The sequence below is a fragment of the Haliotis asinina genome, chromosome 15 (genome assembly GCF_037392515.1).
Source record: "Haliotis asinina isolate JCU_RB_2024 chromosome 15, JCU_Hal_asi_v2, whole genome shotgun sequence".
In the NCBI taxonomy this organism is placed as follows: Eukaryota; Metazoa; Mollusca; class Gastropoda; order Lepetellida; family Haliotidae; genus Haliotis; species Haliotis asinina.
The window spans coordinates 36,308,084-36,331,591 of NC_090294.1; the positions used below are offsets into that span (position 1 = coordinate 36,308,084).

The 23,508-nt window shown below is 40.0% G+C and overlaps 1 protein-coding gene across 1 annotated transcript; it reads right to left on the minus strand.

The window, feature by feature from the left end:
• Positions 1-773: 773 nt before the first annotated feature.
• LOC137265535 (uncharacterized) lies at positions 774-23,472 on the minus strand. Its single transcript, XM_067800953.1, has 14 exons — positions 23,389-23,472; positions 20,467-20,604; positions 19,716-19,793; positions 16,572-16,752; positions 15,322-15,386; positions 14,581-14,731; positions 13,415-13,479; positions 12,493-12,618; positions 10,930-11,001; positions 10,154-10,183; positions 8,816-9,021; positions 7,949-8,221; positions 2,571-2,640; positions 774-1,248 (listed from the first exon to the last, which is right to left on the minus strand). The coding sequence occupies exons 1-14, from the start codon at positions 23,443-23,445 to the stop codon at positions 817-819; spliced, it is 1,944 nt and encodes a 647-aa protein (XP_067657054.1). The 5' UTR covers positions 23,446-23,472; the 3' UTR covers positions 774-816.
• Positions 23,473-23,508: the final 36 nt, after the last annotated feature.

The following is a 23,508-nucleotide window of genomic DNA, read 5'->3' on the forward strand; positions in this document are numbered from 1 at the left end:
TTGTCCAGAGATTTGTGCATCATATACTCAATACCATCAGCCACCTGTTAACCAAGGATGTTGCAGTTCATATTTTCTTGACTCGCCTCTGCAGTAGGTTGTGTGGAATGTCACAAGAATCCATTTCATGATTACAGAACACTGCAGCACGGATAGTGACTCTTACACCCATGTTCTCCCTCATACAGCCAGCACTGAAGATATTAGTTGCATATTGAAGCCACCAACTGTACCTCTCTGAGCTTTTAATGCAGAACCAGACCAGTAAGGCCTGTAAATCAGTTTGTCCTTGAGTGGCCATTTCTAGAATTTGGCAGCAGACGATTTTCCACCCAAACTGGAATTTTCTTCCAGAAGAGTTAACAACATCAACATTTGGCATTCTTTTCAAGTCAGACCTAAAAACCTAGCTTTTCGAGAAATAATCTGACTAGTCAAATCTGTATCACTTTGAGCATATCTTCTGGTGTGGAGCTTAGTGCATTACAAATGGACTCATTACTATGATACTCATGTCAATCACTGGATTATCTCCATGCCACCATTTTTGCTGGAAAATCACTGAATGCAGTGTTTAACAACAACCTAGACAGTCTGCAACAATACCGCTGCACTTTGGTGGCCATGTCTTTACAAGACAGGTTGATCAAAAGGGACCTATTGAAGCTGTGAGTCAACAGACACAATAAAAAGTTAACATCAAATGCCTTTTCAGCCCTCAGTTAGGTATCCATGCAAAGAGCTTAGGTTCAATTTTAGATACATAACAATACTTCTATAGAACTATAGCACCATTTATTACAAAGAAGTTTGTCATTAGTCAAAGATGGAGCTCAGCACATCTCTTACATGCTTCCTTGACCTGAGGTGAGACTCCTCTACATTACCATCATCTTGAATCCCACATGTTCCCTCCTCCCCACTGTTTTCAGCAGAACCCCCAACCAGTTCAGGTGACTCTTGATGTCCCCTCCTCCCCAGTCCAGGAGATACAGTCCTCCTCTTTGCTGGAGATGGAAGACTGGTGGATTCACCGGCAGAATGTTCTGGGGCAGGCATCTGTCTTTTTCTGGGAGAAGCAAGATCAGTGGACAGTGTTGGCACAGCCAACATGTCTTCAAACTCTCCCTCCGGTACGACAGTTGACTTGTGTGTTTGGTCCTTGTTTGAAGTTGGAACACCAGCATCTATACCTGTCTCCTCCTTTGCTTGTTTTTCAAGAACCTCAAGCAGGTCTTCTCGCCCACCCTGTCAACATGTGGTAATTGTTTAGTTCATGTCACTGCTGGCAAACAAGGATAAGTTGGACCAGTACAGAGAATGTTTTATGAGAAGTGGGCATTGCACATCAGTGAGCAAGCCCATCTGGATAGTGAAAGGGAGAGCAGATATAGGCTAGTGCTTGTGTAGTGCAGGATGATGAAATTGATTCTGCGCATAGCGGCTCGGACAGGCCACACGACCCATGTCTCTGTGAAGTGAATAAATATTAGAAGGGAAAAGATGAGCTGGGGAACAAGGAACGACGAGGGTGAACATTTGATACAGTGATTAGCAAGCCCCCTCAAAAATAATATCACCATTATGAGACTACGTTTAACAGTCCTCACAAGTCTGGGATGGATGATTTGAAAGTTAGCACATACTTGGCTGAATAACTGCATTATTCTGTTGAGTGGTCTTAAACTGATATATTCCTGATGGACACAGCCTTCGTTGAGGCTGAGATATTTCAGTTCTGACACAGCTTGAAGAAAGCTCAACATAATGTACTGGGAGTCTGACGTACCACATAAGGTGCTGACAAATAAGATAACATATTTGGCTTATCCAATTCCATTCCCACTGGCCACCTTTTCATGTGTATCTATGAATATTAATTCAAATACACTTATTCAGTATCAGTGTGATGAATGGGAAAGGAAAAGTCCCGGAAATGTCACAAATGATGAAATATTCCTTCAACATACAAAGGCTTATCAGGGAATACATCAAGAGGAGTAATGTAGACCAGTCTAAGTAAACTAATAAACCCTTGTAGAAGGTCACGTATCACTTAGACTGAAAGTAAATTGACTTTACTGTATCTGCCTTCACAAGCTGAAACACAGCAATGATGACCTCCCTGTACATGTACGTGTCCATGCAAGAGTGTGCAGTGTAGTGGCACTATAATGTAAACCTAAATCTTTGATGGCCATTTAGAAGTGGAATGCATAAGAAATGCAAGATTTGTGGATGTCAACTTCTTTATTGTGAATGCAGTGGTAGCTGTCTAAACCAACACTCATTGGGACTGAAGAAATCATCTGCTTTAGACAAAGTGCTGAATTGTAGAAGTGATGGTAAATGTACAAGTCATCGTTGGGACTGAGGTTTTATGCCGGTGTTGACAACCAGCAGGATTGGACAGATGCCAGTTTTGACAGCTTCCACTGTAGCATGACATTTTGGAGCATGCGTATGCTCCTTCACCCAATGAAGGAGGAAGCATACGCTTTGAAATGTCGTGTTATTCAAAATAAAGAAGTTGACACCCATAAATCTTGCCTTTTTTTCATGACGTATACCTGTTTCAGCACTTGTCTAGCTGCTTCCACTAGCTCCAGCTCTGTCATTACATACACAGTCTTCCGAAACCTGGAAGATAAAACACAGAAGTGAGTTGGGCTTACCAGGCTTCAAAAATATTTCAGTGACATCAAGGCAACTGGGAGGAAGACCATCTACGTCACAGATGATTACCACATGTGAAAACAACAAGCATGGGTGAAGTGATGACACACTTTGAAATATGATCATCAGTTGAAGCATGCTAGGGATTCAAGCCAAACCAAGTTCTTCATTGTTATGAGTCCAATGTTTTGGTGTAAGTACTAACACTGTTATCAAGCTTGTGAGACAAGGAGTTGAAACAAGGAGAATATATACATGACTGCATAGTGAGTATATAAAGTTGACAAGGTTGATGTACAGTGGATTTCGAATTAGTGAGCTGGGAAGAGTGGGTTGATGTACAGAGTGTAAAGAGTGACTGGTTGTGATAACAGTGAATGAGTTTAGTTTTATGCCACACTCAGCAATATTCCAGCTATATGGCGGCGGTCTGTAAATAATCGAGTCTGGACCAGACAATCCAGTGATCAACAACATGAGCATTGATCTGTGCAACTGGGAACCGATGACGCATCAACCAAGTCAGCGAGCCTGACCACACAATCCCATTAGTCGCCTCGTACTACAAGCATAGTCGCCTTTTATGGCAAGCATGGGTTGCTGAAGGCCTATTTTACCCTGGGACCTTAACGGGTCGGTTGTGATAAGAGGTTGAGTCTAAACAACAGTGAGTTGTACATTGAGATGGTAATTAGATTGTAGTACACTATAATTCATTGTCATTACAATGGCCGAAGGGAAGCATGGAAGGCAAATGGGGGGTATGGGGTGATTACTTGAGGTGACCTACACTGAAACATCGCATTCATTGCAATAAAGAAGTTGACAATCCATACAACTTGGTTTTTATTTATTTTCACAACTTCTAAAATGACTCACAAAGAAGTCAAAAAGTTTGTTATTTGACATTAAACAGGCCCACCTACAATATAAAGGATCACAGGATAACAATAAAGAGTTAACAGCCTTCGTTGCACAACAAATCATAGCTTTACAGAGGAGGCTGATGCAGTTGCATTTCTCAACAATAGAAATATAGTCACCAATATTTCCACATAAATTCAACAATGAATGTAATAATTTCTCAAGAAGAACGTTTTATGAACATGACAACTGCAAAGAAGATATACGACATCTTTCTGTGCATCGATTTTATGTTAGAATAAATCCCCCTTAAACATTTCATGTGTCTTAAGAGGCATGGAAGTGAATCATGTGGTCACGTTTGGTACTTCGTCATCAGATACTTGGGATGCTTCACATATAAATCAATGGATTATTTACAGGCAGCTGGGATAGCTGGTACAGTACCAACTGTAGCATAAAACGCCAAACGTACAAAACATTAAGTCTTTGAATGTCATTTAGAAGTGAAAATACATAAGAATGAAGATTTTTATGGATATCAACACAACGTTTCGGAGTTAATGCTTACTCCTTCATCAGGTGATTGAGAAAGGGATACAGAGGTGTATTTATATGTACAGGTAAAAAACAATAACAAAGTAACAAGTGGAATGAGTTAACGAAAGCTAGTATAAACAAGCACTGATAGGAAGCCGATAGTTAAGATAACGATGGAAGCCAATGGTAATGCATTACGGTTGATTGGATATGTTTACATAACACAGATACGGGGTAAGGACGATGTACATGATTGGGGATGAGGATGGAAGCCAATGGTGATACATTACGCATGATAGGATGATGTATATAACACACGATAGGGGGTGAGCATGTTTACATGAGGGTTGATGATGTACAAACACAAGTAGGTAAGGATGTACTCGGGTAGATTGGCTATACATGAATTACATAGATAGAATGTACACAGGTAGATGAGATTAATTTATCAATAAGTCCCAGGCACTTGGTAGGTACACTCCTTGGTCGCGGTTGATGGCTGGTTTCTGTCTCCGGATCTCGATGGCCTCTTGCAGTTTCCTTTGGCGCCAGTTGTTGTTGTTGGTAGATAGTATCCTAGTGTCCTCCCATCGAATTGAGTGTTCAGGGTTCTTGAGAATGTGTTCAGAGATGGCCGATTTCTGGTCGAGTTTCCTGACTGAGGTCTGATGTTCCTTCATTCTGGTGTTGATTGGTCTCAGCGTTTCTCCAATGTATAGGTCGCCACAGTTGCAAGGGATCTGGTAGATGCATCCTCTCGGGTTAGGGTGTTCACAGCTGGGTCCTTTACCGTTGGCTTTTAGGTAGGTCTTGATGGTCTTGCCACTGGAGAAGGTGACATCGATGCTGGCTTTGGTCTTGATGAGGCGTGATATTTGATGACTGATGGGGCCAAGGTAGGGTATGGTTACTCTGATGGGTGATGGAGAAGGTTTGGGCAGGGTTCTCGGTCCTTAAGGGTCTTGTTGATGGTGGCTGTGACGAGCTGGGGAGGGTAACCGTTGAGTGTGGTGAATGTCTTTCTGAGGTGGTCCAGTTCATTGTTTAGGGCATCGGGGTGGCAGAGGGCTTTGGCACGTCTGGTAAGGGTGGCGATGATAGCTTGCTTGATCTGAGGATGGTGGCAGGAGTTGTAGTGGATGTACTGGTCGGTGTGCGTCGGCTTGCGGTAAACTGAGGTTGTAAGTCCATCGTCTGTGGTGTGGAGGGATACATCGAGGAAGGGCAGGTGTTGGTTGGTCTCAGTCTCCATGCGGTACCAACAGAGGGGCTGGAACGGAGCTGTGGAGAGGGCTGCTTCCTCGAAGGAGGTCATGAAGATTTCTGTAATGAGAGGAGAAAGAGGTGAGCCCATGGGGAGACCGTGGATCTGCTTGTATATCTTACCATTGAATGTGAAGTAGGAGGTGTCAAAGCAGCTGCGGGCGAGGTTGGTGATGCTGTCTATGGTGAGCTGGGTGTCCAAGTCTTCTATCCAGTTGGCTAACTTGCTGCGAAGGATGTCCAGGGCTTCTTCTAGTGGGATGTTGGTGAAGAGGTCCACGACGTCGTAGCTGACCATGGTGCCTGTGGGGTTGGATTCTTTCAGCTGGTTGACAAAGGATGAAGAGTCGCTGATGTAGGACTTGCCATCTTTGCCAAGTGGAGCGAGGAGACGTGTGAGGAACTGGGCGGTGTTGTAGAAAACTGAACCTCTTGAGCAGACTAGGATCCGGGCTTTGGGCGGGTTCTTGTGGATCTTGATGGTGGCTCTTCCGTATGGGGCTTGGGAGTTGATAGGGTTCAGCTGGTTGAAGATGATGTCGTTGATTTCTCTCTTCTCATGGAGGTCCTTCAGGGTTTTCTTGTGTTGTCTTTCCAGTCTGGCCGTCGGATCTTTCTTGATGTTGAGGTAGGTGGTGGTGTCTGAGAGGCTGTTGTCGACGAGCTGGAGGAATTCCGGGGTGTCCATGATGACTGCTGCTTTGCCCTTGTCAGCTTCGGTGATGGTGATGCTGTCATCCTTCTTGAGTTCGGTGATGGCCTGTCTCTCTTGGTGCGTGAGGTTGGGGCGGGGCTTGGGAGCTTGCTTGATGGTGTCTATAATCTGGTGTCGGAGGTAGTCTACGTTGCCATTGGGAGCCAGTTGTTGAAGTCAACTTTCAATGCTGGTGATGAAGGCATCTGTGTTGATCTTGGCGGAGACTGGGACATACTTCAGGCCTTTAGCAAGGAGAGATGTCTGAGATGGTGTGAGAGGCTTGCTGCTGAGGTTGATGACTGTCTTGAGGTTGGTGTTGTTGTTGTTAGCTTCAGGAATGTTGGAGGTGGGAGGGCGTTGTAACTGGGTGAACTTGGTGATGTGGGTAGTTTTCACTTTCTCATGGAGGTGCTGCTTGGTCTTCTCTGCTAAGGACTGGGTCTTGTGGTAGAGGTCAGACACAGCTCCGTTCCAGCCCCTCTGTTGGTACCGCAAAGTCGACGACACCTTCACCACCATCGCCTATGACAACGACCCCAATGAGCTCCTCAACCACCTCAACGACCAACATCCAAGAATCAAGTTCACCATGGAGACTGAGACCAACCAACACCTGCCCTTCCTCGACGTATCCCTCCACAGCACAGACGATGGACTTAGAACCTCAGTTTACCGCAAGCACACCGACCAGTACATCCACTACAACTCCTGCCACCATCCTCAGATCAAGCAAGCTATCATCGCCACCCTTACCAGACGTGCCAAAGCCCTCTGCCACCCCGATGCCCTAAACAATGAACTGGACCACCTCAGAAAGACATTCACCACACTCAACGGTTACCCTCCCCAGCTCGTCACAGCCACCATCAACAAGACCCTTAAGGACCGAGAACCCCGCCCCAAACCTTCTCCATCACCCATCAGAGTAACCATACCCTACCTTGGCCCCATCAGTCATCAAATATCACGCCTCATCAAGACCAAAGCCAGCATCGATGTCACCTTCTCCAGTGGCAAGACCATCAAGACCTACCTAAAAGCCAACGGTAAAGGACCCAGCTGTGAACACCCTAACCCGAGAGGATGCATCTACCAGATCCCTTGCAACTGTGGCGACCTATACATTGGAGAAACGCTGAGACCAATCAACACCAGAATGAAGGAACATCAGACCTCAGTCAGGAAACTCGACCAGAAATCGGCCATCTCTGAACACATTCTCAAGAACCCTGAACACTCAATTCGATGGGAGGACACTAGGATACTATCTACCAACAACAACAACTGGCGCCAAAAGAAACTGCAAGAGGCCATCGAGATCCGGAGACAGAAACCAGCCATCAACCGCGACCAAGGAGTGTACCTACCAAGTGCCTGGGACTTATTGATAAATTAATCTCATCTACCTGTGTACATTCTATCTATGTAATTCATGTATAGCCAATCTACCCGAGTACATCCTTACCTACTTGTGTTTGTACATCATCAACCCTCATGTAAACATGCTCACCCCCTATCGTGTGTTATATACATCATCCTATCATGCGTAATGTATCACCACTGGCTTCCATCCTCATCCCCAATCATGTACATCGTCCTTACCCCGTATCTGTGTTATGTAAACATATCCAATCAACCGTAATGCATTACCATTGGCTTCCATCATTGTTATCTTAACTATCGGCTTCCTATCAGTGCTTGTTTATACTAGCTTTCGTTAACTCATTCCACTTGTTACTTTGTTATTGTTTTTTACCTGTACATATAAATACACCTCTGTATCCCTTTCTCAATCACCTGATGAAGGAGTAAGCATTAACTCTGAAACGTTGTGTTCTCTCATAAAGAAGTTGATATCCATAAAAATCTTCATTCTTATACAAAACATTATTTATTGTGCAGGTTCACCTTGATCTTCCCTCTGTAGAGCTGGCACTGTCACTCTTGGACAAAGATGGTGCTGGGCTCTTCTTGGACTTCCCCAGCATCCAAACAGGCAGATCCCTCACAGGAGCTGCTGTTGACCCCGTACTGGAGTCACTGGACAGGGTGGGTACGTCTGACACTGAGGTCGGGGAAGGGGGTGTTTCTGATGGTGCAGATCTGTTCCATGTTTCGTTATGGATTCGACTTCCAACTTGTCCAACACGTGTGGCAGACATAAGGTAGTCATTTTGATAACTGCAGGATGAAAAAGTAGAATTAGTTCATTTCCTCAACCAAATAAATTCATCATTTCACAAAAATCTCATCATATACCTACATGATTACTTAGAAGGCATAGGAGAAGCCTGGTGGTTGAACAATTTGTCACATCAATACATGGTTTCTGATCCCCACTGCTACACATACAGGCTCTTCTTGACTGTTTTAGGATATTCATATAGTGCACATATCCACACAACTAGTACATGCTCAAGGTGCTGGTATTTTTCCCCCTCTATCATTGCATGTCCATCTCAACGGCACATTGAACTATCAATCACAACTCCCTAGGGACCTTGCAGCCACTAGGCATGCAGTGTTATTGTGGCTTTCTTATCCTTTCAAGGTCTCCATTCAAAACTGGGTGGAATGGGATACATGGTCACAGCACTTTGTCCAAGTCTAATGCATGTTGCTGGCCATCAACCAATGTATTCGTAGGTTCTTTTACATGCACAGGGATATGTACTGTACACTAGGGGTTGTGACAACACTGAAAGAGTTTGCACACAAGGCTGACATAAGGTTTTTACACCAGGTCACGGCTGAGACTATTAAGATCAAAATTACTTTTGGACAACTTGACTGTTCTTTGCAAACAGCATTTCCCTTCTTCCGCCTGGCAGCTCCATCTTGATGCAGCCATCCTCCATGTTGTCAAGGTGACGGTACAGGGGAATCTCTGCCGGCTGCTCCTCCTCATCTCCAGCCTCCACCATCATGTGCTGCAGCAGCTCAGGTATCCTTGGTGTCAAGCTGCTATGAGCTGACACAAGCTGCAATTAGAAGATTTAACTAAAAACAGAGTTTTCACAAAGTGCTCATGGAGTCTGGATACAAAATATGAAGAAATTGCTGAATTTGGTGTTATTTTGTAGAAAAATGTGTCCCAAATCTAATTCTGTAAAATTAGCAAGTCACCATGACATTTGTTTGACCCTTATGGCATCATCTGTAAAAAGTAATATGTCAAAATAAGTCTTCTTAAAAAGTAAATTGTTTACTATTATTATTATTATGTCTTTTTTAATAAAGATATTTCAGTATTGATATGAAATAAAGCAGGAAAGTCAATTTTCCAGGCAGTGTGTAAGATTTGACACATTAATTCTGTAAAGACCCAGGAATACTGAATCCTCAATGAAAAATATTTTTTTATACTAACATTTTTCTTAAAGATTTTTTCATAAAATGAATTTTTATATAGTAAATTCACACTAGATTAATGTTCAATACTGAAAAAAAAATGCTACCAGTGGGTATCAACCAAGTTTAATATCTCCAATTAAAATGGCATGCCCAAATTTATTTTGGAAAAGGGAGATAACTCTTGTCCAGGTTTACTTCAGGATAAATGCATATGTTTGACTAGAAGCGAGATAAAGGGAAATAACTGCATAACATAAATTATGCGCTCCTACTGTCATATCCAGTCTCATACGGTATGTGCACAAACCACAGTTTCAAAACTCTGTAAGTATAAAAGACCCGTTCGGTCAGTTCATACATAACCAGTACAGTCTCCCTTGCTGTTCATCCATACACATTTCAACTGGGTCTGATTAAACTAAAACTTTATTTCTAGGTACATTACATGATTTGGTAACTGATTAGAAAAAGTCAAGGCCCTCTTAGGCATTCTCATTTTTATGGTTTATATGGAAGCATCTAAAATTCATGAGTTTTAAAGACAGACCTAACAATTCAATCCTAATTCAATCATGATTGTCCTGGTGACAAGCAGTCATACTGTCTATCTGGCAACAATCAAACATGATGTTTGAGAGACAGTAAATCTGAAGTATTCAAGAGTCTTCCTCAAGGAATCCATACTTGAACAGAATATTTTGCCAGATACAAGCCTGAAGTATAGGTCATTAAAGAAAGGTTGATTGTAAGACTACCTACCAGCTTAGGATGGTGGAGAACTTGAGATACCTGGAACACAAGTAACCATGATGAAAAAATCAGCTTAAAAAAGTACACATCTGGAGTCTGCAAGGCTTGCCATAACACAATAATCAAAAATGTGCATTTAAGATAAAAATAAGGTTTTATATTTGGTCTGTATTGTTCATATTGTTTGTTTTACCTTCCATCACAGACATATTTTCCTATTGAAAGCATGTCATTCCATTTATGTGTCCGACAATCACTAAGTAGATGACTAACAATGAAGAGGGTATGGTGAAGTCTGGGTGGACTGTCAGTCATGATGACTAACAATGAAGAGGGTATGGTGAAGTCTGGGTGGACTGTCAGTCATGATGACTAACACAACCATAAAACCCTGTTTATGTTTTAAAAATTGAACTGTCAGCAGAAAAGGTTACAGGGGGCAAGCACCAAGACAAGCTGATACCATAATGTTAAAAGACTTTTGAAAATAGAGTGATCCACATCAGGGTTTGAGCTGTAAAATGAGTTTGGCTTGACACGTTTTTGAACAGCTAATACTTTGGTTTTCTGTCAAATGAGGGAAAGATATAAATGTTTACCACTTTAGTGAAGCCCATGTTTTGAAAAGACTAACCTAGAAACAGGATGAATTTGGTATTAGATCCCATGACTTCAGGTTTCTGACACATTTTATAAGAAGTAACCATGCACTGTCAATTGTAACCAATAAGATCAAAGGGTCACTTATGCCTCCCTATCCTTGTTTGAGGATCAGGAAATCTTGCCTTGATGTGTCGGACTCCTGCCCTCTCGGCCATGGCTTTGTGGGAGGCACTGGCATAGATGTACTGGGTGGCCTGCAGTGAAAGATGATGAAGTGAGTGAGTTTAGTTTTACGCTGCACTTAGCTATATCCCACGCTGCACTTAGCTATATAGCAGTGGTCAGTAAATAATCGAGTCTGGTCCAGACAATCCAGTGACCAACAGCATGAGCATCGATCTACACAAATGGGATAAGATGATTTATCTTACCTCACACATAAATGTCATTTTCTGACCGTCTAAGTGCTCCTCTATTACTTTCAATGTACCACACTTACAAACGAATAGCATTGAATCATGCATGATACACAAATATCTCCAATGTTTTGCAAATGCAAATTGATGGAAGGGAGCCAACTATAAATCTGTTTTTGTTTTGTCATCTGCAAAATCTTGCATTGTCCACAAAAAGATTAGCCTCACATTCCAATGAATAAATTTCGACAAAACGTTGAAATCTAGTCCCTGTGAATATTAAAAAGGGGAATTACATTGCAGCAACTTAACTAAGACAATACCTGCAGGAAAAACAGCAAGACGCAAAATTTGAATTGCTTGATTCACACAGCTTGCCTTAAGTGTACCCATGCTTCAAACAGTTTAGAATTAACATTGAGGTGTTCAGTAAAGTAAATACATTGCTCACTGGTCACTGCAAGTATGCGTGCCTGACCACCCGACCCCGTAAGTTGCCTCTTACAACAAGCATGGGTTACTGATGACTAATTCTAACCCGTGTCTTCACGGGTCAGAAAATAATAGAGTGGAAGGTGATGGAGTGAGATGGGTTTAACACTGCTGTCAGCAGCATTTCAGTGATATTATGTTATCTCCTAGTGAAACAGAAAAGACAAAGTGCCAGTCTAAGACATTAACTACTTTGGGGAAACCATAATGAGGGCTATCATTTGACACAGCAAGAATAACACTTAAGACAAATCTGTCATGTCTTTGCCAGTGTAGGAAAGATAGCCCATCCCAATGTCCAAGATGGGTGAATTTTGTGGAGGATGGGTTTAAGAAATTCTCGTCAGTGCCCTTGTCGGGTCAGTTTTCAGATCTTGATGGAGATGTTGATGACTTGTCTGAAGACTAGTTCAGTAATGTTGTAACCAGAGGATTCCACTGGGAGACATTTAACAGTCTGAGCTCTGTGTGTGCATGTTAAATGACAGCTTAAAATAAAACAAACCAGTTTTAAGTCTTGAAATGGTGTTTTATTTATATTTGGACGACAGGCTAGATTTGGGTAGGACTGGTGAAAAATTGGACCAGCCAGTCCTGTGGACAGGCTAAATTTTCTAAATTTTTCCTACACTGACCCTGCACTACACAATGTGGTACCACAGACTGAGTGATAAAAGGCTGGAAATCTGATGCAAAATCATACAGTGTAATGCAGTATAGTAATGTTAGATTGTATATTAGATTACATGTTAACAGTGAATAGAAGTCTTGGATGGTCAGCGATGACATTTTTGTAAAGTAATTGTATAATATTGTTGATTAAAGGACACAGCCTACCCGACAGTGGAGGTGTAGACAGTGTCTCTTCTGTAAGTAGGCCAATATTCCTGGTTCCTGGGGGACACAGAAACTCCCTGCCTGTGCCAGGTCCGTTAGCTGCACTACATACACTGGGATGTCCACCTGATATATGCAAGTGATGAAGCTGGCCTCATATGAGTCAAACAAACTTAGCACCACAACCTATGATAGTAACTCAGTCCTGTGGCTAAACTGAAGTTGATTGGATTATTACATTAGATCTTACAACACAAAACGAAGATGAAACAAAAATGCCACCACTATCTATGTAACAGATATATCCCTGCATATTATTAACTGTCACACTGAGTGACTGAGACAGAATATTGTGATGAATAAACAGACATTTGATAATGATAGTAAACACCCAAATGAAGCATACAGTTTTGGGTCTACAACATACCAAAAGACAAACTTCACAGTGATTCTTATGGAAATATCCCACAAAACAGATATCTTTATAGCTGATATGAATTTTGAAAGCAAAATTTCTAAGCGACACCACAGCATGAAGCATCAAATTTCCAGGTGTAGTTGTATTCAGAGGTAAAGATAAATGTTTGTGATGGGCTGGCGATGTACAACATGCTGTACATTGAGCTGAACTTTCACAGAAGGGGAAGAAACATCAATGTGGACATTCTACCTCAGCACATAACTGTTCATTAAGTAATATTCAATGCTAACCATATACATCTTTGTGTATTCTGTCAAGTATCAGATGAGTTACCTGTTTAGCAACAGCTTTTGTGAAAGTTCTCACACAAAAGTAATATTCAATGATAACCATATATATATGTATTATCAATAAGTAACGGTACTTTCAATATGAATTCTTACTCTGACCGGAATAACACACTTATTCTTTGTGTATTCTGTCAAGTATGAGATCAGTTACCTCTTTAGCAACAGCTTTTGTGAAAGTTCTCACAGAAAAGTTTTCTTCTTGTTGATTGATTAGACCTGAAACATACTGACATCATAAACACAAAATATTTTCCAAGATAGAAGTGATGTCACGATACAGGTGCCTCATGATACGATACCTATCTCAATACTGAGGTCATGGGTCACCATGAATTGCAATGGGTGCTCCTTCTGGTGATGCCATGTTATGATGAGTAAGTTTCCGGACGCAACTGACAAATCACGGAACGGAGCCAAGAAATCTCCAAAGATGGCCGAGCATGTTTCAAGTATTACCAACATTGCTTCTGATAAGGGCATTGTGTTTATGTTACTACCGCTAAACTACCGATATCGCTGCAATTGTTCTGCGAGTGGGCTGCATTTGTTTACATTTGAGATCCAGTTCCTTCACATTTACTGTAATTAATTCAATTACTTAGTGGGGGCCTGAACGTTATACAAAATATGAGCATTGCATATGACATATACCATTTTACATATCCCTACTTCAAAGTAAACTGGAAACTTACAACCTTTCCAGAAAGGAAAATTAAATTTTTATGTCATTATTGTTTTGATGTTTCTGATTAGCTGCAATTGCTAGTATGGTCTGGCATACAAAGCCCAACTCAGCTCAACTCATCTTGGGAAACTTATTATCTTAGGTAGAAAGTAAAGCCAGCAAGGCATTTCATCAGAGCCCAAACAGAATACAAACAGCAGATATCAGTGCAACATCAAAATAACAAAAATCGATACATGTCAAATATGAACCCATACAATTACAACTGAATCAGTCATCGTATCGAGCCTGTAGGCTTGTCGGCAATGTATCAGTGCACCGATAAGTCAAGATATCATGAGTTGAAGACTATTTAAAAAATGGCCGCCAAGTGCCTTAAGTAAAAACAAAAAATATTGCAACAGAAAATCATGTGATAATATGTAGACTCTGTAGACAGTGATTTCCTTATTTTAAATGTGCTGAGGTGTGGGTCTCTAGACAACAGGCCCGACAGTCATGTCATGTCATGCCACCTCTAACAACAAGCATAACTGCTATAGGAATACAAGTACAAATGACAAAAGTATAAAAGGACAAAGTAGGAACATTGAGGCCTGCAGAATAAAAAACATCCATCCACTTTACTTTACCTTTACTAACATTCTTCCCATCACAGACAATGAACACTCTCCCACATCTGTTAGCTGTGGCCCACCCTTGACACAGCTGTGCTGTGAGCTGGGCATTTCTGTTGTCAGTGTTTAGGCCCTCCCATTGAAAGAAGAGAGCTGGTACCTCAAGCTGCAACATATGAGTCTAGATGCCATTAAAAACCACAATGACCCTACATTAATCACTCCCTAAATCGCACTATTCCTTTCAGTGAACCTTTAGATAAAGGTAGTAATGGCAAGCTCAAGGATAGACCCAAGGACAAGAAACATAAGGAGGCAACAGCACGGTTTCATATATAAGGGAGATAACTCTCGTGTCTGATGTCATATTTCATTCAAAGTTAAAATTTGTTTGATTCCATTTGAGACCTATGAATTGCTCACTAACACAAATTCCAAGAATTGAAAGAAAACCCAATTTTGCACTTGCACAGGAAATTGACAGACCAACTCTGATTTGTGTCACAAATAAAAAAGTTGCTTAACAAGCGATCATCATGTGAGTTTCTGTGAGACTGACAAATCTACATGTAAGTTATTAATGCACTCCCTTATTTACACACACTTACGAAATGAAACTATTTACATACACTAAACATATTTCTTCCTCTAAAAAAAATCACATACCAGACAAGAAAGAAGACATGTAAACACCACAGCTTTGGTCATAAAACAGCAACAACAAATATGCCATGAGTTTGTTGTCTTGCTCTTTACCTTATAATTAGTTACTGCTGTCAAAGGAAGGCTTTTCTTTGCAACTGTCAAACTGTCTGTGAATTCTGTAAAATACACAGAAACATGATTCAATTAATCTCTCCAATCTAATCACTCAAGTTAGCTCCTTTTCATTATCAATACAATCACATTTCATGGATTCCTTACATCAGTTACATCAGTCTTAATCCTACCACAATCCAAGTCAGTCATCCAACCCACTCAGCCGCTGAGGCTTTCATGGAAGTCAAACAGGTGGGATCTGTGAAAGCTCCCTTGGCAGCAAGTATGTTGTCAAGGCTACCAGCTGATGATTTCCACTTTTGTGGAGAGAGGGTTAGGTCGCTGTCTTTGTGCGCTGGTGATTAGGTGCCTGACTCTGAGAGTGAGGGTTGAAATCCTTGGTGGGACTCAACAACAAAAGTTCCAGAATATGTACTTTACTAAGAAAGTGTAATCCGAAAGTAAACTGTGTTACATTTCACTACATTCTAAATATTACTGTGTATTCTCAGATTTCAGCTGTAGAAGCCATGCCAATTTACACTTATCTGAGAGGTACATAAAGTATGTGATCGGGATTCTTGTTAAACTTCTGACTGGTTCATAAATACTTAAATCCAACTTGATTTCTTTCAAAAAACTAAGTCCAACTTGTTTCCATAGAAATCATGAAAAGTATAAATGCCAAAATTCTGCAAGTAGCAAAAGGCATCCCTTCCAAGACCTGTTTAATATGCCTGCCAAGTCTTGCAGAAAGATATTGAATGTATTTTGAGTTGTGCTCTGGAAACAGTGCCTAGCCCTCCGTTTTGAGACTAAACGTCCAAAACATTTCATGGAAAACCAAGAAAAACAAAAATGACAAAAATCTGTTAATAGCAAAATGCACCACTCTCGGCTCTGTTTGATGTATCTATCAAGCATTGCTGAAAAATATTGAATGGTTGTTTTCAGTTTTTAAGACAACATGATTACGGACAGAAGGGTGAATGAACAGATAAGCTGGGGGGATAAAAACTGATTAACTCTAAAACACTGCATTAATAGAGAATACTGCATGCGGTCTCATTACATACAAATTATATGCAGAGTTTGAAACTAACCTTTTTAGCTTGAAGCAAAGTACTTGCTACTTGCTAATCATAGGTTATCCAATCAAATCGTTAGAATCTCAAGTCAAGTCGTTACAACACTTGTGTGACATGAGACTAACCTGATCACATTGTAATTAAATACGGTCTCCTTACCTTGTGAATCTAATACAGCTGGATCAGACTGGAACCACTTGTGTATCTCAGCCTGTTTGCTGTCCAGAGCCTCCTCAGTGTCTGGAGTGGAGGCAGCCACAGCAAACTGGGCAGCCCACTGACACTGGAACTCCCCATACTTTGGGCGAACCTGGATAACCTTCATCTTGCACGCTGGGAACTGGATGAAAGTGAAAGGATATATTGCATATGAAACTGAAATTTACAGCTTCTCTTAGATGACAGTCTGCTGGAATTTTTCCCGTCACCACAACTCATCTGGATAAATAGTAGAAACTAACAATCTGGTGCTGGAGTTACTTGGATTGACACAATGTTGATGTATATCTTTGGCCTTAGGTTTAGTTAGAAAAACAGAAAGGGCCCTTTGGAATTTTCTGCCTGTGATACAGCCTCTTTTCTTGTCCTTTCCCTTGTAATGCAGGATGTCAGTGATTTCATTTCATTGATTCGGCTTGACAGTTCTGAGTGTTGTAAGCTGGTCCCTGTGACAGTTGTGAGTGTTGTAAGCTAGTCCCTAAACAGTGAGAAGGTAGGATGCCCTTCACATGCCGTTATTTGAAAATATCCATATAGGTTATCACACTCGTGTGTTTTGGGATGGTTAATATCCTTCATTGAGAATAAACATTGTATTTAGCGAGCCTTGGCAAGCTACATACATAGTGTTTGTTCCTAATGCAGGATATTAACCATCCCAAAACACATGAGTGTGATAACCTATTTATCATACAATGTAATTCTTACTTTAAAATTTTAAAAAATGTGATTTCATTTGCCACAGATCATGAAACTAAAATTCCTGAGATGTGCCCGCATATCTATGACATCAAGAATATGTACGTAGTAATATATGACATCACAAGCTTGGTGAAGCAGTTTTCTACTAATCACTCATTTGACTGCATTACATCATGTAATTCCCAGTCAGCTTTTATGATAAAGAGCGTATTGTTGTCAACAAATATTAACTTAGCTTGATAAATGACCAAAAAAATGTGTGGAATTTGGGAAAATTTCAGTTAAACTTTTGAACAACAAATATAATGTTCACAAGGCATTTTGCAAGTGCACTTGTCAACTGACAAAGTGTCAAACAGTTTATTCCAGATTTTTCTGGGTGCTGTCCAAGGAATAACTGCAAGATGCCTGCGTTTCGGTGCTGAAGAAGTCTTAGCTGGGACAATGTTTGTTTCACTGAACCCCCAAATAAAGCGTTAACACCAACAGAAACTCACAGTAACGTAAGCATGGCAGTCAATTTGGACACGATTGCCGATAGATGGGCGTGACGCCATGTTTGTTTACAGTCTGAAAGTGGTCCCTAAAATTTGCATATGACGTCTCTAATTTGCATCGGTATCCGTATGTGACTCCAACGGATACCGAAAATATCTGTTGGCGTTACCCTGCCAAGAACACTACCCACTGTATGATAACTGGTATTTCTTGTCTGATTGTAAAAATGTATCCCATCAGTGAAGGTTTTTTCGAATATCTGGATGGAAAAGTGACTGATCCAATTTGATCTTATTTCTGTGTTTTTCACCTTGATATTTAACCATGTCATGTAAAGATGTGATGTCTACAAGCTACGCTCCTGGTCCATTATCTATGATAATGAAAACACGCATTTGATTTATTTGAATCCGTAAACAAATAACAATGACTTTGCCATTTGTAGAAAAATCTGAAAATTTTCTTTGGTAAAAAACTGATTATACCTGTTTACACAAGTACACAGCAAATGCGTATATGTATTTCTTATGTAAGAACGAAGTTTAGTTGGTATCCTCAAAACAGTTTTGGCCCATAAGGTTTTTCAGGCAGCATATGATACAGCGATTATTTCTCCCTTGCTGTAACCCATATTTGGTAGTATAAACCTACACATGTTATTTGTCATCATTCACTTGATGGTCAGTCAATGAATTTATAACAGATATTGTTACTGGTAACACCACTCAGATTACTCGACAAAGGTTTGTATTTGGCATTTTTCCTGTCTGGAGTAAATACTCAACATTATAAATAAGGTCTGATGTGGCAAATGTATTGCATGTTATGTAATATGTGCATATATGTGATGCAAGAGGGTTTATCAGCTGAGTTACGAAAACCAATATTGATCAAAGGACTAACCGATAACATGCTGATCGATTAATTACTTTTATCTTCCACAGCGGATTTGTCAAAAGACAGTGTTATGTGTGTTGACTTACTAATCTGTACTGACTACGCCCTGTCCTGAAGTGCGAGTGTTTAAACAACATCCTTCTTTCAAAGAACTAACTGCCAATACATTGGTTGATTGATCATTATTGGCTAAATAAATTACTTAGAATTGGGGACATCATATAATTACCTGCCAGATGCATTATCTTGTATGACCAATAAGACTATACACCGATGAGAAAAACCTGAAACGTTGTATCACTTTTTCGCATATCGGACTGTTGAGTGACACATGACACAGATCAAGATTATATACCAGCTGTAGATGAATGGCATATTGTTCTTTAATGTCAGTATTGATGGATACATTCCATAACAAGGTAATAGCCTGACACTGTCGCTATAACTTTAGTCTGTTCTAAATTTAACATTTGCATTTTGTTCTAATTTATTTGTTGTAGCACTCAGCTGAACCTGTATTACAGACAACATACAATGGCAAAGGAAAAGGCACTCTAGGACTTTCTCCACGGTGCAGGCCATTGTTTGCAGTGCTTCCATAAATTGTGGCAAGATGTTTATTCATAGATATATCTGAATGATAATAAGAAATAAGAAGAAATAGTACGCTTCACTACGTGTGAAACATATGTAATATGGTTGTTTTTGTTATTGATCATGAATGACTGATATGAAATAAATTCATTTCTGTGACTAAACATGTCATTAGTTCCTTACTCTTAGGATGGAATTTATTAGGGGTGGATTCGTTCAGGGTGGATTTTGTCCAGGTGGATTTTGTCCTAGGTTTCAATTTTGGGTCGGATTTTGTCCGGGTGGATTTTGTCCAGGTGGATTTTGTCCTAGGTTTCAATTTTGGGTCGGATTTTGTCCGGGTGGATTTTGTCCTGGATTCCACCTAAACATCTGTTACTGTAATGTACCTACCTTTTTCTTGATGGCTGTGAAATATGCGTTCCTGGTGGTGTGCTGATCACATACATCATCTATGACAACCCTCTTACCCTGTTGAAACACAAGAGAGAGAAACAAAACTGAGGCACTGCCATGATCTGTTAAAGTCGTGACCAAGCTGTAAGACCCATAGATCAATTATCAACACAAAACAAAATGGTCTCAAAGTTCTGCAGCTCAGCCGAAGGTTTCATAATTGAGGTCAAAATAAAATTGGAAGGGTCATGCAAATATGTCATTACAGAAAGATATACGAATATTTATTATGAGTACTGGTTGTTGGTACTTTGACTATAGCTTGGAGACTATAAGCTCTTACAGACTAGATGAGTAATGCTTAATGCTGCATCAGTAATTAGGCCGTTACAGAGGTACCAAACACAAACTGAGACATAAAATTAAAATCATGAAGAGCATATCTCATAAGCATGAAATCTTATTATCTCTGTCACCATAATTTGTTACCATGGTTACCCAGGCCTTTTCACTGGTTGATTAGAGCAGTATTCTTAAAGCACACACTTTTAAAGCCAAATAGTTGCTGAATAGTTACTAAGAAGTTTTTATTTAGCAATGATTGTAAATCAAAATCTACTTGGTACAATTACATGCATAGTTTTTTTAAACAAAATATTTCATCATAAGGTATGGATTTGGATGCAAAATATTACAAAATTTGCATCCAAATCATATTGGTTAGCACCTCTGTTATCTGTGAGAATACCTTTTTCAACAGACCACAAATGTGCAGACAGATATCTCTCAAGCCAAAATCTGGATTTTCTTTGTACAATTCAGCTGGGCACACCCTGCAAAAGTCTTTCTGATTCTTGTACATCTTGTGATAGTATTGAGACTTCCCCTAGAAAAGAAATATTATATGCAGGTTCCTTCATTTCTGTTGTTGAAGCAAATATAGAGCACATCAAAAACAACCCCACCCATTCCATTGACTGGCAACACACGAGCATCCTGGCTACCAAGTTCACATTTGGCGCAAACAAAAACTACTAGAAGCCATCAATATCAGGAGATAAACCCTGACAAAAATAGAGATCAAGGTGTATATCTCCCCAATGCCTGGAACATCACAAAAGCCACCCTGATGTCATTTAATTAGCTGTATATCACTCAGTTGTGTTTACATCTCCCCATCATCATTGTTTATGTAACGTCTGTTTGATCTACCTCATTGATTGAATACACATGCATACCTCAGGCTTCCTGTAAATCTAATTATCTGTATACCACTTTGCTGTGTACACATCTCTTAAAGGGGCACTGATGCGGAGCAATTTCCGTGGACTGGTGTAAACTTTTGTTATTGTTTTTCTCCCCTGAGTACCCGGATGATATCCCACAATTCTTTACTGGTTCGTGACCTCTGCTGCACAGTCCATATGCGCAATTGAGAGTTTAATTATTGACAGATCAACTAAGGGGAAGTCATTTTTACTTCATTCCAAATGTATTATGAAAACAAATGAAATTCTTTGAAGGTTAATCATCTGCCAGTGGTAGAAATGGTAAAAAACTATTAGGACGGAAAAATAACGAAGCCAATGTACGTCTCTATATTTTGTCTCATAACCCTCATTAGTTTATTGTCATATTTGTACGATTTTGAAAACTAAGAAAAGAACACACAGTCTGCGTATATTTAAAGTAAATTTTTAACATGACAGCAACATTTATACATTGTATAGATTGCCAGTGTGGATCCTATTTCACACACATATGTGATCTGGCGTGTGTTTTCTGTCATACAGATTCTGCTGAATGCTACAACAAATAAATTAAAACAAAATGCAAATAATGAATGTAAAACAGACTAATTTTATAGCAACAATGTCAGGCTACTACCTTGTTCAGGACTGTATTCATCAATATCCACATAAAAGAACGATATTCCATTCATCTGCGGCTGGTAAATAATCCTGCTCTGTGTCGTGTGTCTTACAGCAGTCTAATTTGCGAAAAAGTAAAACATCGTTTCACGTCTTTCACATTGGTGAAAACCTGATAAACCTCTCATTGGTCACCCAAGATAGCACACCTGGGAACTAATTGTATGATGTCCGCCACTATAAGTAATTGAGCACTCAATCAACGCAATGGTGGTTAATTCTTTGAAGGGAGGATGTTGTTTTTACACTCGCACTTTAGGACAGAGTGTAGGCAGTATAGATTAGTACATCCACACACACTGCCTTTTGATAAATCCGCTAGAAGATAAAAGCAATTAATCAATCAGTATGTTATCGGGTAATCCTTTGATTGATGTTTGTTTTTGTAACTCAGCTGATAAACCCTCTTGCATCACTTACATGCACATATTACATAACATACACTACATTTGCCATTACAGACCTTAATTAATAATGTTGAGTATTTACTCCAGACAGGAGAAATGCCAAATGGGAATCTTTGTTGAGTAACCTGAGTGGTGTTACTACTTATTATATCTGTTATAAATTCGTTAACTGACCATCCAGAGAATGATGACGAATAACATGTGTAGGTTTGCACCATCAAACGGGAGTTACAGCAAGGAAGTTGTAATCTCTGCGTCGCATGCAGCCTGAAAACACTGATGGGCTGAAACTGTTTTTAGGATACCAACGGAACTTCAGTGCATAAGGAATGCATATAGGCATTTGCTGTGTACTTGGGTAAATAGGTGTAATAAGTCTTTTTTTTAAGAAAGAAAATTTTCAGATTTCTCTACCAAAGGCAAAGTCATCGTTTTTAGTTTACGAATTCAAATAAATCAACTGTGTCTTCTTATTATCATAAATAATAAAGCAGGGTAGCTACCATAGCTACCAAAATTTACGTATGATATTTGCTATCACAGCTGAACCAACATTCAAAACTATCTAAATATTAAGCTTTGCAGTCTTTCGGACTGAAACAAATGGCTTGCTACATGGCTGTAGACATCATATTTTCACATAACATGATTAAATATTGAGGTTAAAAACACAGAAATAGGATCAAATTGGATCAGTCATTACATCCAAGCATCCGAAAAAAGCCTACACTGCTGGGATATTTTATTACAATCAGACAAGGAATACCATGGATATTTTTAAAAATGGCATATGATGGGCATCCGGCCTCCTGACTCTTTTGGGTGAAGAAATTCTGCTAATATGGACAGAAGCCCAGTCCCTTTGTCCGTCACGGTCGAGGGAGCAGGCGCTGACCAATTTGCAGTTTGGTTTCGTAACTAGACCGTTGGCGAGAAACATCATTCGCTCTGCATCAGTGCCCCTTTAACTGCCTTCACTTTATCCCTGTCATTATTGCTTTTATAACTGCATTTGATCTTTGTTCTGTGATTTGTTTGTACATACATGTACTTATCGTTTTCCTGTAAATACTGGTATATATACTATGTCTTGTACTCCTGTCTCTATCACCTGAAGAAGGGGCAAGAAGTAACCCAGAAACGTCATGTTAGACAATAAAAAGAAGTCCATATACTTGTCTTATTATCAGCAACAGCTGATGTCTGTTTGACAATTTGCTGTTCCAAACTGATCAATGCATCTTTCGACAGCGACCTCTCCTATAACAGTTATTATCTATCGTGTCCAATGGGTCCTGAGTTTAGTTGCTACTTCAACCTGACTTGACTTACGGAGCACGGTGGACCAGACAACATGATAACATTTTCTGAACTTGATTTTGCCGCCATCTTTACTATATTTCAGTCTCTTAAACCATATATATATTCCATTTAACCTTATAGATCAGCATT